The sequence below is a fragment of the Nannospalax galili genome, unplaced genomic scaffold, assembly GCF_000622305.1.
Source record: "Nannospalax galili isolate Female #2095 unplaced genomic scaffold, S.galili_v1.0 scaffold342, whole genome shotgun sequence".
NCBI lineage: Eukaryota > Metazoa > Chordata > Mammalia > Rodentia > Spalacidae > Nannospalax > Nannospalax galili.
Genome location: NW_008349359.1, coordinates 1685741 through 1699640, shown reverse-complemented (window position 1 = coordinate 1699640; position 13900 = coordinate 1685741). Strand labels below are relative to the sequence as shown.

The 13900-nt window shown below is 43.1% G+C and overlaps 1 protein-coding gene across 1 annotated transcript in view; it reads left to right on the top strand.

Moving 5' to 3' along the window:
• The window catches only part of Ehd4 (EH domain containing 4), a 97454-nt gene that overhangs the window by 29842 nt on the left and 53712 nt on the right, over positions 1-13900 (top strand). The window contains exon 3 of the mRNA XM_008846809.3: positions 864-961. Coding sequence (XP_008845031.1) covers positions 864-961 — 98 coding nt within the window. The remainder of the gene's footprint in view (positions 1-863; positions 962-13900) is intronic.

The following is a 13900-nucleotide window of genomic DNA, read 5'->3' as shown; positions in this document are numbered from 1 at the left end:
TCCTGCTTTTACTAATGGGTTCATAATGGGAAAGCTCCCAAGGACATGCTGGACTCTAGTCTCCATTTACACCTAAGGAAACTGAGGCCCAGAGGGAAAGGTCCCACAGAAAAAATTGTTCACATGAGCTGAGCAGAATCTGAGCCCAGGCCCGCTGGAAAATGGGTTAAAATTTTTCTTCCATCCCATCTGCTTCACCCTGGACGCCTGGATAGTTAGTTGCCTGGAAGCAGAGCAGCAGGTATCATGGTCAGAAGGAGGAGGTGGGAAAAAGTGAGAGACAAGGAAGGAGGCTTGGAGATACTCAGCCAAGGCCTCTCCTAACTCTGCCTTCTCACCTGTTCTAGGGGTACCCCTAGGATTCCTAAACACCAGGAATGGTGGGGTGTTGCCCAGAGGTGCCTGCCCTTTGCTGAGCTTGAAGCACTGAGGGCTCTGGGCCAGACGCTGAATCATGGTGCATCAGATAGGGACACAGGCCCATCTCTGAGTGATTCTGAGCTACCTAACCTCTCCAAGATTGATAGTAGGAGGCTAATATAGAGATCGAACTAAGTGATATTTGTAAAATGCCCAAGTGCTCTATCAATATTAACTAAAATCAAAATTAACAATAAGGGATCAGGTGTCAGTTAGCAATGGGCTGAGCCCATCTCACACCTGTCTATGAACTGACATCTATTCTCTGATCCCAGTGAAGTTGCCATCAGTTTCCTCTAAGCCCTAGCTTAGAGACATCTTTATCCCCTATCCATCCTCTCCATACTCCCCTTTACAGACATTAGTGAGCAGAGAGCCCAAGGCACCCCAAAGACTTCTGCAAGGTCTAGTTTCTGACCCCACTTTTGTTTCATCTCTTTTAGATTCATGTGCTCCCAGCTACCCAACCAGGTCCTGAAGAGCATCAGCATCATTGACAGTCCTGGCATCCTGTCTGGGGAGAAGCAGCGCATCAGCCGAGGTCAGTGCCCACTGTCCTCCCACCCTCCTCCAGAGCTGTCTGAGGCCCCTCAGATATGAGCAGAGTGTTTCTGCGCCTGTCCTTTTCTTCCCGTCCTCCAGGACGGCCACTGCCCAGCACGCCCCGCAGTATGCGAGGCAGTTGAAGGAGCCCAAAGAAATAAGCAAGGAGGTTCTGCCATTCTAACTGAGAACCTCTGAAATCTCTCTAGAATCTCCAAATTCCCTTAAACTGTCATCTACGACTACCTAGCTCATGTAAATCTCCAGCATTTAAGAGGGGAATACCCCTTGGTAATGGTCACTTAGATATGTAGCATTCCTTCCACTGGCATGGATTCCACTTCAAAAGCCCTTGCAGCATCTTGCCACAGATGCTGTCCCATGCGTGGGAATACAGCAGGAGCAGCCATAGTTTCTCACCTAGAACAAGAAAGGAAATGGAAGGTGAGAAGAGAGTGAAACTCCAAGAGCTTCAGCTGAATATCCAGGTGTAAGATGACCTGGCCTGGCTTAGGGGTGTAGAGAGAGGCACCCCTGAGGCAGTGACATTTGAACCCAGATCTGAAAGCTTGTAGGGGTTACTGAAAAGAAACTCTGATGTGGAAAGAACCCATATGTAGGAAGATCACATAGTGCTTGAACAATGGCTTGTCTTCATTGGCCTTTAGCAGACAAGACCAAAGTGGCAGTTGTTTCCAGACCTGGGTACTGAGGTTTCAGCAGGTACACTGCTGCCACACACAGTCCCCTCCTAGCAAAAAGGGCCAAAGGACAGATCCTAGGACTCAGAGAGGAAATGCCTGGCCAGAAGGGTTCAGGATAGACTCCTGTGGTTGTGACATGGACGTGGCATAGAAGCAGGTCAAGCAGCCCCTCACACTGCCCTTAAGGCAAAGCTGCTTCCAAGGGGCTCTCTGCCTTCACTTCCTGCTAATAACTTCACAGCCCTTTGTACAGCATGCCAGAGAAACCATGCTAAGAAGTGCTGGCATGCCAAGGTTGAATGGGATCCAGGCTGGGGTCAGCCCTGAGTGTGACCAGCAGTAAACTCCTTACCTTAGGAAGCAGAAGGGCAGTTGCAGGCCACGCAAGCTGCTCACCAGCACTGAAAGGGCTTCCAAGGCCAGTAAGCCTATTTCCCGAGGCATTTTATTTCTCTCTATGGACCCCTATCCACACACCCAGCTTCCAAGAGTTGGGAGCTACCTGAGCTAAGGCTTTCCCAAGGCTTATCCTGCAGAGCCTTTGCTGATTCTGGCAGGGACTCGACCACTCTGAACCCTCCCAGAACTTTGGGATTAGAGAAAAACAAGACAGATTCACACTGTTTTTCCTCTCATGAAGATCTTTGCTGGTTATACTCTCTGTTGTAAAACTAATAGCTATTTTTTGCAAAGGATTTTAAAACACTGAGTAAGGGTATAAAGGGTGTAAAGAAGCACTGTCGCCGGGTATGGTGGCACACGCCTTTAATCCCAGGACTCCGGAGGCAGAGGCAGGCAGATCTCTGTGAGTTCGAGGCCAGCCTGATCTACATAGTGAGTTCCAGGCCAGCTGGGGCTACAGGGAGACCCTGTCTCAAAAAGATGAAGAAAAAAAAAAAAAAAAAAAAAAACCTCACTGTCACAATGTTTCTTATTATCCAAACACATCTTTTCTAACAGAATGTGATAACCAAATGCATTTTCTACAACTTGCCATTTCACCATAACAGTTTCCATGAGTTTCATGACAGGGACATATATAGTTTAACTAATTTGTGGATGTCACAGTGTTAACCCTTTTTCATTTCTATAAAGAACATTACAGATGGTTATCTTTTGGTGTAGCTTTGTGACATAGTAGCAGTGAATAGTTTTGTTTTGTTTTGTTTTGTTTTGTTTTGTTTTGTTTTGTTTTGTTTTGTTTTGTTTGAGAAAGGGTCTCATGTATCCCAGGTTAGCCAATAAAAGACCCTGACTCAAAAGGTAAATGGCACCTGAGAAATGGCAGCCAAGGTTATCCTCTGGCTGCTTCATGTACACATGTTTTTTCCACTTGCAGGCCTTGGACAATTCTCACCTTCCATATTCTTAGCGCTTCTCTTTTGTGTAGTGATTACAAGTCTCTTTCAAACTGTCGTTCCTTCAGTGGTGGTGCCGAAGCTTGCATGATGCTTCTAGTATGCTTTGAAGATCAGTTTCTTTCAACACTCGATGATGTGATCTGATTCACATCCTCATCTGACTTACTGTAGTATATGTTTACTCATATCCTATGCACAGAAATAGCACATACAATTCAAGCCGTCCAGTTGGTCCCTGTCACTCTACAGGACACAGCAACTGGTGGGGAAGGACCTCGAGCTAGAAACAGCAGCACTGCAGACTGGCCAGGGGTCCCAAGCTTGTTGGTTTATGGTGTTGGGGACACATTTGATGGTTGGAGTCACTCAGCTGACATTTCCAATACATTAACTCCAGACTATGTAGTGTCTTAAATCTGCTTCACCTTCAGCAGTTGCAAACAGTGCCATATTCTCACATGTGCTCATACTGATGTCCTTCTGTCCAGCTTTATATCACAGCCCTGCCTTTCCCAGCAATTAGGGTCATTTGGACAATGGACTACTTACCAAGTATGACTCCACAAGAACATTCCATGTTGACCTTATTGGCTGGTTTCTGCCTCCCTCAAAGGTGTTTTACCTGTGAGCGAGGAAAAGATGCAGCTGATGCATCACCCCCCCGCACCCTCCTTTTCATTTTCCCTTCTTGTAGTTGAGAAATTAACCTTCAACAAGCCTAGTGACTTACCCTACATAGCAGGTAGGTCCTTACACAGTGAGTGAGTATATTTGTTAATACAACAGCCTCTATGTAGTGTTTCCTTGCTATGTGTCACTATAAACACTGCTAGTTGTTTAGGATTTACTTCCTAATTGAAACCGTGAGGAGATAGAACTGAAGAACCTTCTGCTCATTTTCTGCCTCCAGGGAAACAGCCTTGAAGCAGTCATGAGAATTTTTCCCAGCTGCCAGGCAGACAGGTGACCAAATTTGACACCTGAGGAACAGGATAAGAATCATTGACGTGTTACATTTGGAGAACAGGCTCAGAGGAGTGCCTGCTTCTAGCAGGAGCTGAAGGCCTAAGCTGTGTGGAAACCAGCCCACCCTCCTGCCTGTAGGGAGTATGCAGAGGGCTTGCTGGGAAGGACCAGTAACTATGGGAGGAGATGTGCATGTACTGACTGCTGAGCACCCCCAGGATGATGTACTGACTCCCTTAAACCCAGTATCTTCCTTTAGCTTAGGACAAAGTAGATGGCAAATGGGCAGTTGAGCGTTTTGCTACTTTGCTGGGGGGCACATAGACAGGAAGGAACTGAACTGGAGAGCTGGCTTCGTGTCACCACTGGCAGTCTTTATACACAGTGCCTAGAGCAATGAGGGTTGGGGTCCAGCACTCTTGGAACCAGGCAGCCTAGTACTTAGTGTGTATGCATCCTCGAGAAGGAGTCGGGTGCCTTCATGGTAAAAACAGAAATAGAGATTCTTGTGTCTGGGGTTCAGTCACATGCCTCCCTTTGCCTGTGGCTCTGCACTTCCTTGTTAATGCTCTCTTTGCACCATAAGCCTGGAGTCTTTTTTATTCTGTGCTGGGTGGAAGGGCAAGTGTGGTTACCAGGGCAATGTAAGTGTTTTACAGTCATTCCTCTTCTCCAGGTCAGTCACTAGAGAGAGAAGAAACACCAGAGACTTCTGAGTAACACCTTGTATTATTTACTTATGTAGTACAGTGTTCCATTTGATGCAAAGCATGGCCAGCCCACCCTCAGGTTAAAAGTGGCCTCTGCGGAATCTAGCAGAATGTAGCAGTGACCCCAGAAGTCAGAACCTTGTCCTCCTTGCCTCTACCTCCTGTTGCAGTGCTCTGAGCTTCAGAATCAACTAGAATGTGTAAATGGAGTCAGTTATAGAATTGATTTTGGAGTAATTGTTTCATACTCTTTCCATATAGAAACCCTCAGTTTAGATAATCATTGAACCCTTAGTTTAGTTATAATTAGTAGAAATCTTTAGAAATAAAGGATTAAGTTCATTTACTGAACTATAGCTTTTCTTGGCTAGGATGAAGGACTGAATTCCAATCAATCAGAAATAAAAATATTCTGATATATTTATAATAATATTTTTCAATTTAAATAAAAGCTACTTGAAAGCCCTACAAAGGTTCTTGCCAATAAAAGAGGGTTCTTCAGTTTTTATAAATGATTTTCCTGAAGTGGATTGGTAAATTCTGAGCTGGTTCACTCTTTGGCACCTCCTTTGCCCCTGATGATGGCATCCAGGTTGTTGACACAATGTGTCGAGAAGGAAGAGCATGTTTATCCACATGGCCATCCTTGTTTTCATTCCCAGTCCTTTATCATCTTGGCTCTTGGACTGTTTGCTTCCTACACTACTGTTTATTCCACACAGAACCTAAACATCTGCTGGGATTTATTTCTGGACTCAGCATGAGTACCAGTGTATTCCCAGCTACTTGGGACAATCCTCTGAGTTCTGGCTCCAATCATAACTTCTGTGTCTGACCAGAACACTGAGAAAACTTGTGATGTGGCAGTCGGTGCCCTTGCCTGTACCACAGTAGCATTTTGAATTGCTCTTTTAGCTGTGTGTGATTATTCCTATGGATTCTGGAGACTTTGAGGTTTATATAGCCTTCTATAATACCTGATTATGGCAACAAAAATAGTAATATCTTTTCCCTTTCAGAAATGCAAATAAGACCAGGGATGGTGGTTCATGCCAGTAATCCCAGCATTTAGGCTGAGGTAGGAGGATTTATAAGTTCAAGGCCAGCCTAAGATACATAGTGAGTTTGAAGCCAGCCTGGGCTGCAAGAGACCCTGTCTCAAACAAACAACAGAGAAGTGAAGTTAAACCTTTGGCTAAATGGGATGTATACCTACAATTGTAATACTCAGGAGGCCTTAAAGCAAGAGTTTGAGGCAGGCTGGCCTTGGCTGCAGAGTGAGACCCTAGATCAACAACAAAAAAAAAGCAAGTAAGTCTAGAGGGAAAAAAAATCCTTGGTTTGATTCTTCAGTCAAATCTACTTGTTCTCCCAGAACTTATCAGATGAAAAATTGCTTTCTCTGTGTGGAAGCCTGTGTATCTGTTATTCCCAATCTGTTCATTATAAGCCAGTAATTACTAGAACTGAAAAGGTAAAAAAATAAAAGGGCAGAAAATGTCTTGCTAATAAAAGCTATGTAGAAATGGTTCATCATACAGGGAGGCCTAGCCTTGTTTCAAATGACATTAACACACTTGAGAATCATTTATTAGCATCTACTGTTCACATACAAATATTGTTGTGTCTAGCACCTGAACACTGGCAAGCTATTGTGCACAGGCTATTTCAAAGAACTGCCAACAAGACTGAGGGCCTCAAACTTACTATCACAAAAGAGTTGACTGGAGCCGGGAAGTCCAAGCTGTGATTAAGAAGGGCACAGAGAAAAATAGAAAAGGGGAAAACAGACCATAATCAGAGAAGTACAAACCCCTCTACTTGACAAGTTTTTTTTTGAACTTTAAAGACAAAAGACCGGATTTTGATGACTGCCCAGGAAAAGAGACAGAACATTTAGAGATGTTCAGATAAGAACAACTTCCCCTCTCAGGCTTTGGCAAGAAGAATTTAATGGAAAATATACACAGAAGCAAAGAGTTTTTCTCCTAAAAACTAGAAGGCCCTGGAGCAAGATACTAGCCAGCTTCTGTAGTGGCAAAGACCACTGAAGAAGTTTTGGGAGAGCTGGAAGGGCCCAGCAGCCTCTGGATGGATAGAGCAGGGAGGCCCTGCATTAGCCAACATAGTATTATCTGGGCCTGCCAAGTCCACCTAGGAACAAGGAAGTTCAGGGTGACTTGGGGAATGCAATTAATAAGAGTAGGAAATAAAGAAGAGGGAACTGTGGAGTAGCACTGTCCCCTCCAGGACTGGCCCAGCTTTTCAGTGCCACATGAGCTCACTGGACATGTGCCTTCATCACAGGTCTGTCTCCTGTCCCTGACTCCCTGTCCAGTAGTTGGTTCTGGTTTCTTGGCTTTTCTGTATTGTTTCTTAGTTTTCTTACTTTGCAGCAGTTCAGGCTCTCGGTGCCTCGCCTTATCCACGTGGCTCCTTTCAGCAAGAGGCATCCCCAGGCTCCATCAGTACCTTGATTCTCACCAATGGAAACTCTCCTAGATTGGCAGAAGGTCATGAGTGAAAAAGCTCAGCCAAGATGAATGAACTCCTGTGAGCCAGGTTCCAAGACCAGATCTGGGAATGTGAAAATGACTGAGGCACTGTCCTTGCCTTGGAGTTGCTCCAGCCACAGTGACTATCACCCAGTCACAGCCATACCAAATGGTTTTTTAAAAAAAGTATTGCCCTCAATACAGGATTTCATTCAACAGGTACTTGTTAACTGAGCCAAGATAGACCTAATTACTGCCCTGGTGGAATTGATGCTCTAGTGAGACAGAGAAAAAGATACCGATAAATTATTTTATTCATCGATGTGAATAATAGTGTTGAGTACCAAGAAGGAGAGAGGAGACATTGTGTTCAGTGAGGATCCAATGAGGTGGACTGGCAACCCCTAGGGTTGTGAGGGATGACTGTGAAGATAACCCTTGAGCCAAGATGTAAGCATTGAGAAGAAACTGCCTCGCAGAGTTGGGGCAGGTCCAGATTTAACTCAACTGCCCACACTATTTGTTTAAATAATCCCACTTAACATTTAAAGGATAGTCTAAATGTTCAAGATATTCTAAATGTATCAGATACTCATTCATGGATTTAAATAATTGCACATTCATATTGTTCTGGGATTATTTCTTTAACTACCCTCATGAGTATAAACCAAGAATTACTTTCTTTGGGCCAATCAAGTCCCTAGAGGCAGTACCATGCAGTAAAGCAGGAAGAGGACAAATGGAATCAGAGGTCCTGTGTTGAAATTCAAACTTAGTTGTTTACCAACTATATGGTCTTGGGAACATTGTTGATCTCTTTGTAAAATAGGGATAATAATACTCATTACATAAGATTATTGTAAGTCAGTTAATACATAGAAAGTAGATACTAGGAGCTGGGAATGGTAGTACATGCCTATAATCCCAGCACTTAGAAGGTAGAGGCAGGAGGATCAGGAGTTCAAGGCCAGCCTCAGCTACATCTTTGAGGCCAACTTAAGCTATAGAAGACTCTCTTTAAAAGCCAGGAAGGAAAGGAGGGGAAGGGAGGAAAGGAAGAGGGGGGGGGAAGATGAAGGGAAGGAGAACAGAGCGGAGTGTGGTGGCACAGGCCTGTAATCCCAGCACTCAGAGGTATAGGTAGGAGGATAGTAAATTCAAGGCCAGCCTAGGCTACTTAGTAAGTTTGAGTTCAATCTGTCTCAAAAAAACAAAAACAACCAAAAAAGTGATCCATCTATCACAGAGTAAATGCTCAAAAAATGTTAGCCGCATTTTCTTGCACACTATCATGGTGGGGGCGCTGGGGTGAAGGCCAGAATGTTGTCTTCTGTATAGATTAGTTTCTTTTCTCTAAAAAAATTCTGTTTTGCGGAAAAAAAAAAAAAAACTGGAAGCATTCCCATTAAAAAGACGAATTAGACAAGACCCAAACCTGAGTACACGCAATTTCAGCCACCTGATATTTGACAAAGGTGCCGAGAACACACAACAGAGAAAAGACAGCATCTTCAACAATTATCTCCACTCCTTTTCAATATAGTGCTTGAAACTCTGGCTAAAGCAATAAGATCAGAAAAGGAAATTAAAGGAGTACTAATTGGAAAAGAAAAGGTCAAATTATCCCTTTTGCAGATGATATGATACTTTAAGAGATCCCAAAAATTCCACCAGCAAACTCCTAGAACTGATTAACACTTTCAGTAAAGTGTCAGGTTGCAAAATTAATCTACAAAAATCGGTATCCTTTCTATATACCAATAACAGGAATTGGAGAAAGAGTACAGGGAAATGCTCCCATTTCACAATAGCCTCAAAAAAAAAAAAAAATCTCTGAATAAACCTGACCAAAGACATCAAAGAGCTCTACAATGAAAATTTTAAATCTTTAAAGAAAAGAGATTAAGAAAGACACCAGAAGATGGAAGGCCCTCCCATGCTCATGGATTGGAAGAATTAATACTGTGAAAATGACCATCCTACCAAAAGCAATATATAGATTCTGCAATTCCAATAAAAATCGCCATGACATACTTCACAGAATTAGGAAAAAACATCCTTAAATTTGTGCGGAAGCTCAAAAGACCCTGCATAGCCAAAGCAATCCTGAGCACAAAGAGCAATGCTGAGGGGATTAGCATAGCAGATCTCAAATTTCTTTACAGAGCTATAGTCATAAAAACAGCATGGTCTGGCACACAAATAGACATAGATCAACAGAACATAATTGGAGACCCAAACATGAGTACACGAAATTTCAGCCACCTGAGAGTTGACAAAGGTGCCAAGAATACACAATGGAAGAAAGACAGCATCTTCAACAAATGGTGCTGCCAAAACTGGATCTCCACCCGTAGCAGAATGAAACTAGACCCTTGTCTTTCACCTTGCACAAAATTCAACTCCAGATGGAGCAAAGCCCTCAATGAAATTGTTAGAAGAAAACATTGGCAGTAACTTACAAGATATAGGTGTAAGAAAGGACTTTAAATCAGACATCAGTTGCTCAGGAATTAAAGTCAACAATCAACAAGTGAGATCCATTAAACTAAAAGGCTTCTGTACAGCAAAAGAAACAACCAAGAAAGTGAAGAGAAAACCCACAGAGGGGAGAAAATCTTCATGAGCAACACATCTGACAAAGGTTTAACATCCAGCATATATAACGAACTCAAAAAACAAAGAATCGAGAAAACAAATGACCCAACTAAAAGATGAGCTAAAGATCCAAACAGAGTTCTCATACGAAGAAATAAAGACGGCTAAGAAACATTTAAAAAGTGTTCAACTTCGTTAGTAATTAGGGAAGTGCAAATTAAAACCACCTTAAGATTTCACTGATCCCCAGTCAAACTGAGTAAGATCAAGAGAACAAATTATACCAAATGCTGGCAAGGATCTGGAGAAAGGAGAGTACTCATTCACTGCTGGTGGGATTGCAAACTTTTGCAACCCCTGTGGAAAGCAGTGTGGAGAACTCTTAAAAAACTAGAAATGAACCTACCACATGACACGGTTATACCACTCCTTGGCATATACCCAAAGGACTCATCCTATTGCAGAGACACTTGTACAACCATGTTTGTTGATATAGGAGACTGAGGTTACTAAGGGAGAAATGTATGAAATGGAGGTAGTTAAATGGGAGGGGAAAGGGAGGCCTATAAAAGGAACTATGGAGATAGAGGGGAAGAAGGAGCTCAAGAGAGGTGGGACCATAGCAGAGAGGAATTATTAAGGAGGAAATGGGGAAAATGGGGACACTTTAAATGAGGAGGGTGGGGAGGGAGGATAAGGGAGAGAGAGAGAGAGGAGAGAGATAAATAATGCCTAGCTAGTATAAAAATCCAAAGGAAATAATATTAGTCTAAAAACCTACTGAAAAAGTACACATACAGTGTCTCTACGTGAATCCGAGTATATAGCTGAAGGCTACATAGTAAGAAACAGTACCAGACAGGAGAAACCTTCCTTGAGTTGTTGGCTAGGGTAGTCCAAGAAACTCCCAAAATTATACAGGCTATTACCACAGTCCTCAATTGCCTCCCAGAACTTGAAGATAAGACCCTATTGCGGAAGACAGGACATACTTTGGACACAGGATTTGGAGCAGTGGAGCTGGAACTGACCTGGAAGCCGCCTCCCTGAAGGCTAGCTCTCATAACTTTTGAGAGTACTACACAAGCTGGTAAGGGAGAACATCAGTTCCAACCCCAGCTTCAATGCCTAAAAACCACATCAATGACCAGCACAATAAGCAACATTGGTGCAGTAGGGGCACTTTTATCTTGGGGGTAATCAATAGCTACCTAATTGGACTTCAGGCCCACTCAATGGCAGGAAACTCATGTGTGGTACTATAAACCTAGTCAAATACACATAGCTGGAGAGGTCATAGATCTTAAAGAAAACCCCAAGGCTCTCACATCCCTAGGCAAGTGTAATTTCTTACTATGTGCAAAATATGGATCCTTAAATTTACAGACAAGCATCCCAGTCACCACCCATCAAAGAAGTTTCTTTTTCAACAGGCAGAGATTATTTATTAGAGTTCCACAATGGTCATGCACAGAGATTGTCTGTGAATTGCCCAAGCCTAAGTGGCACATCTACAATGCAACCTCTACACCTAAGGCGCACAGAACATAGAATAGGGGATAAAGAGAACACTAATGCATCTGTCAGTTCTCATCAATAAGCTCCCCCATGCAATAGAGGGCCAGGAACACAAAAGGTCAAAAATGGCCAAAACATAGAGAATAAGAGTCTACAGAGTGTGGGTCCTTGGACAGGATTCCTATATTAAAAACCCACCTACTCAGGGCTCAGGGCCCAGGGCCCGTTGAGGAAGAGGGTGTAGAAAGATTGTAAGAGCCCAGGGAGGAGTGCATGACCATATGGAAATGGAGTCCTACGGGTTCCTGGGACTCTTATCATACAAACCTAGGGCAGTGGTGTCAGCATGCACAAGACCCATGCAAACTGTAGCAGAACAGACCTGTGGAAATGGACAACAAGCCCCAATCTTAGTTGAAGAATTATTGGCAGCCGATTACTGCTGGGTGAGGAAGAGCTGATCATCTTAAAGGAACAATGAATGAACTTGCACTGAGGGACATCTTGGGACACTAACTTGACATGAAAGGCCTTAACACAAATGACATAATGCATGAATTCAAGTTGGGGGGGGTATGGGTGGGGACCAGTGGGGAAGGGGGTATAAAGGTTAAGATGTTCTGTATGGCCAGGTGCGGTGGTGCACACCTGTAGTCCCAGCACTTGAGAGGCAGAGGCAGGCAAATCTCTGTGAGTTCAAGGCCAACCTGGTCTACATAGTGAGTTCCAGGATAGCTGGGGCTGCAGGGAGACCCTGCTTCAAAAAGACCAAAAAAAAAAAAAAAATGTTCTATATGAAATACACAAAAGTTATTACAGAATTCCCTGCTCACACCTAGAAGGGGGGCAACGAGCCAAGCTACTAAGAGAAGGGTTCTTCTTCCCTTTTGGAGGACCTTGTATTTTCTCTCTCACCTTTTAAAATAAATAATTCAGGGACTGGAGAGATGGCTCAGCAGTTAAGAGCAGTGACTGTGCTTACAGAGGACCCAGGTTCAATTCCCAGCACCCACATGGCGGCTAAGAACCACACTTAATACTTCCAGGGGGGTCCAATATCTTCTTCTCACCTCCATGACCATTGCACAACACAGGTGTACTTACATACAGACAATACACTTGTACACATAAAATAAAAATAATAAATAAAATACCAAAAAATAAATAATTCATTGGTTTTTCTTATATTTACAGAGCTGTTTCAGCCATCACCACAATCAAGTTTAGAATATTTTTATCACCCCAGAAAGAAGCCCCATACCCATTAGTACACATACCCCATTCCTCTCCCTCAGCTCAAGCTAGGCAATCACTAATCTACTTTCTGCCTTTTTGGATTTGCCTACTTTGTGTATTTTATATTTGTAGAATGCTCTAGGAGGTTACCCTTTGTGTTTAGCATCATGTTTGTAAGGTTTATATATGTTGTGGTATATATACTTGTTCCCTTTTTAAAAAAAATTGTATTTTATATGTATGAGTATATTGCCTGCATGTGTGTAAGTGCACTTGTGTTGTGAAATGTCCTGCGAGGTGAGAAGAGGGTGTCAGATCCCCTGGAACTGGAGTTAATGAGGGCTGTTAGCCATGTGGGTGCTGGGAATCGAACCTGGGTCCTCTACAAGAGCAGCCAGTGCTGTTAACCTAACCACTGAGCATCTCTCCAGCCTCAATACTTGTTCCTTTTTTTTGGGGGGGGGGTCTTTTTGAGACAGTGTCTCCCTGTAGCCCCAGCTGGCCTGGAACTCACTATGTAGACCAGGCTGGCCTTGAACTCACAAAGATCCACCTGCCTCTGCCTCCCGAGTACTGGGATTAAAGGCGTGTGCCACCACGCCCAGCTTCTTGTTCCCTTTTTATGGCTGCATAATAGTCTATCATCTGGGTATAGCACATTTTATTTATTTATTGGTTGTGATGTTTTGGCTCTTATGAGTGATGTCTTGAGATTCATGTTTAAGTTTTTTTGAGAACATGTGTTTCCATTGTTTTTAGTATCTAGGAGTGGAACTACTAAGTTGGGCTATAAATTAATATTTAACCTGTTGAGGAGCTGCTGGACTGCACCATTCTGTATTCCTACCAGCAAAATAAAGCCAATTTCCCTACATCCTCATCATACTCACTGCCGTGTATCATTTAGCCGTAGTGGTGGTAGGAGAATCACCCCAGGCTTCTCACATGCTAGGCGAGTGCTCTACCACTGAACTTCATAATTATAGCTGTTATGTGAAGTCGGTATTTTAAATTTTTTTGCATATTGCATGAGTCGGGTATAGCTTCATTCCGTTGTGTTTGGAAATCCAGCCTGTACCGTATGTTGAAAAGAGAATTCTTTCCCCCATTGAATTGTCTTGGCACTACTGTCTCAAAACTTCATTAGCTCACCAGTGCCTGTAATGGTACATACCTGGAATCCAAGTACTCAGGAGGCTGAGACAGGAGGATCAAAAGTTCAGAGCCAGCCTGGAACACAGCAAGTTCCAGGCTAGTGTGAACTACATAGTGAGACCCTTTCTCAAAAAAAAAAAAAAAAAAAAAAAAAAAAAAAAAAAAAAAAAAAAAAAAGAAAGAAAGAAAGAAAG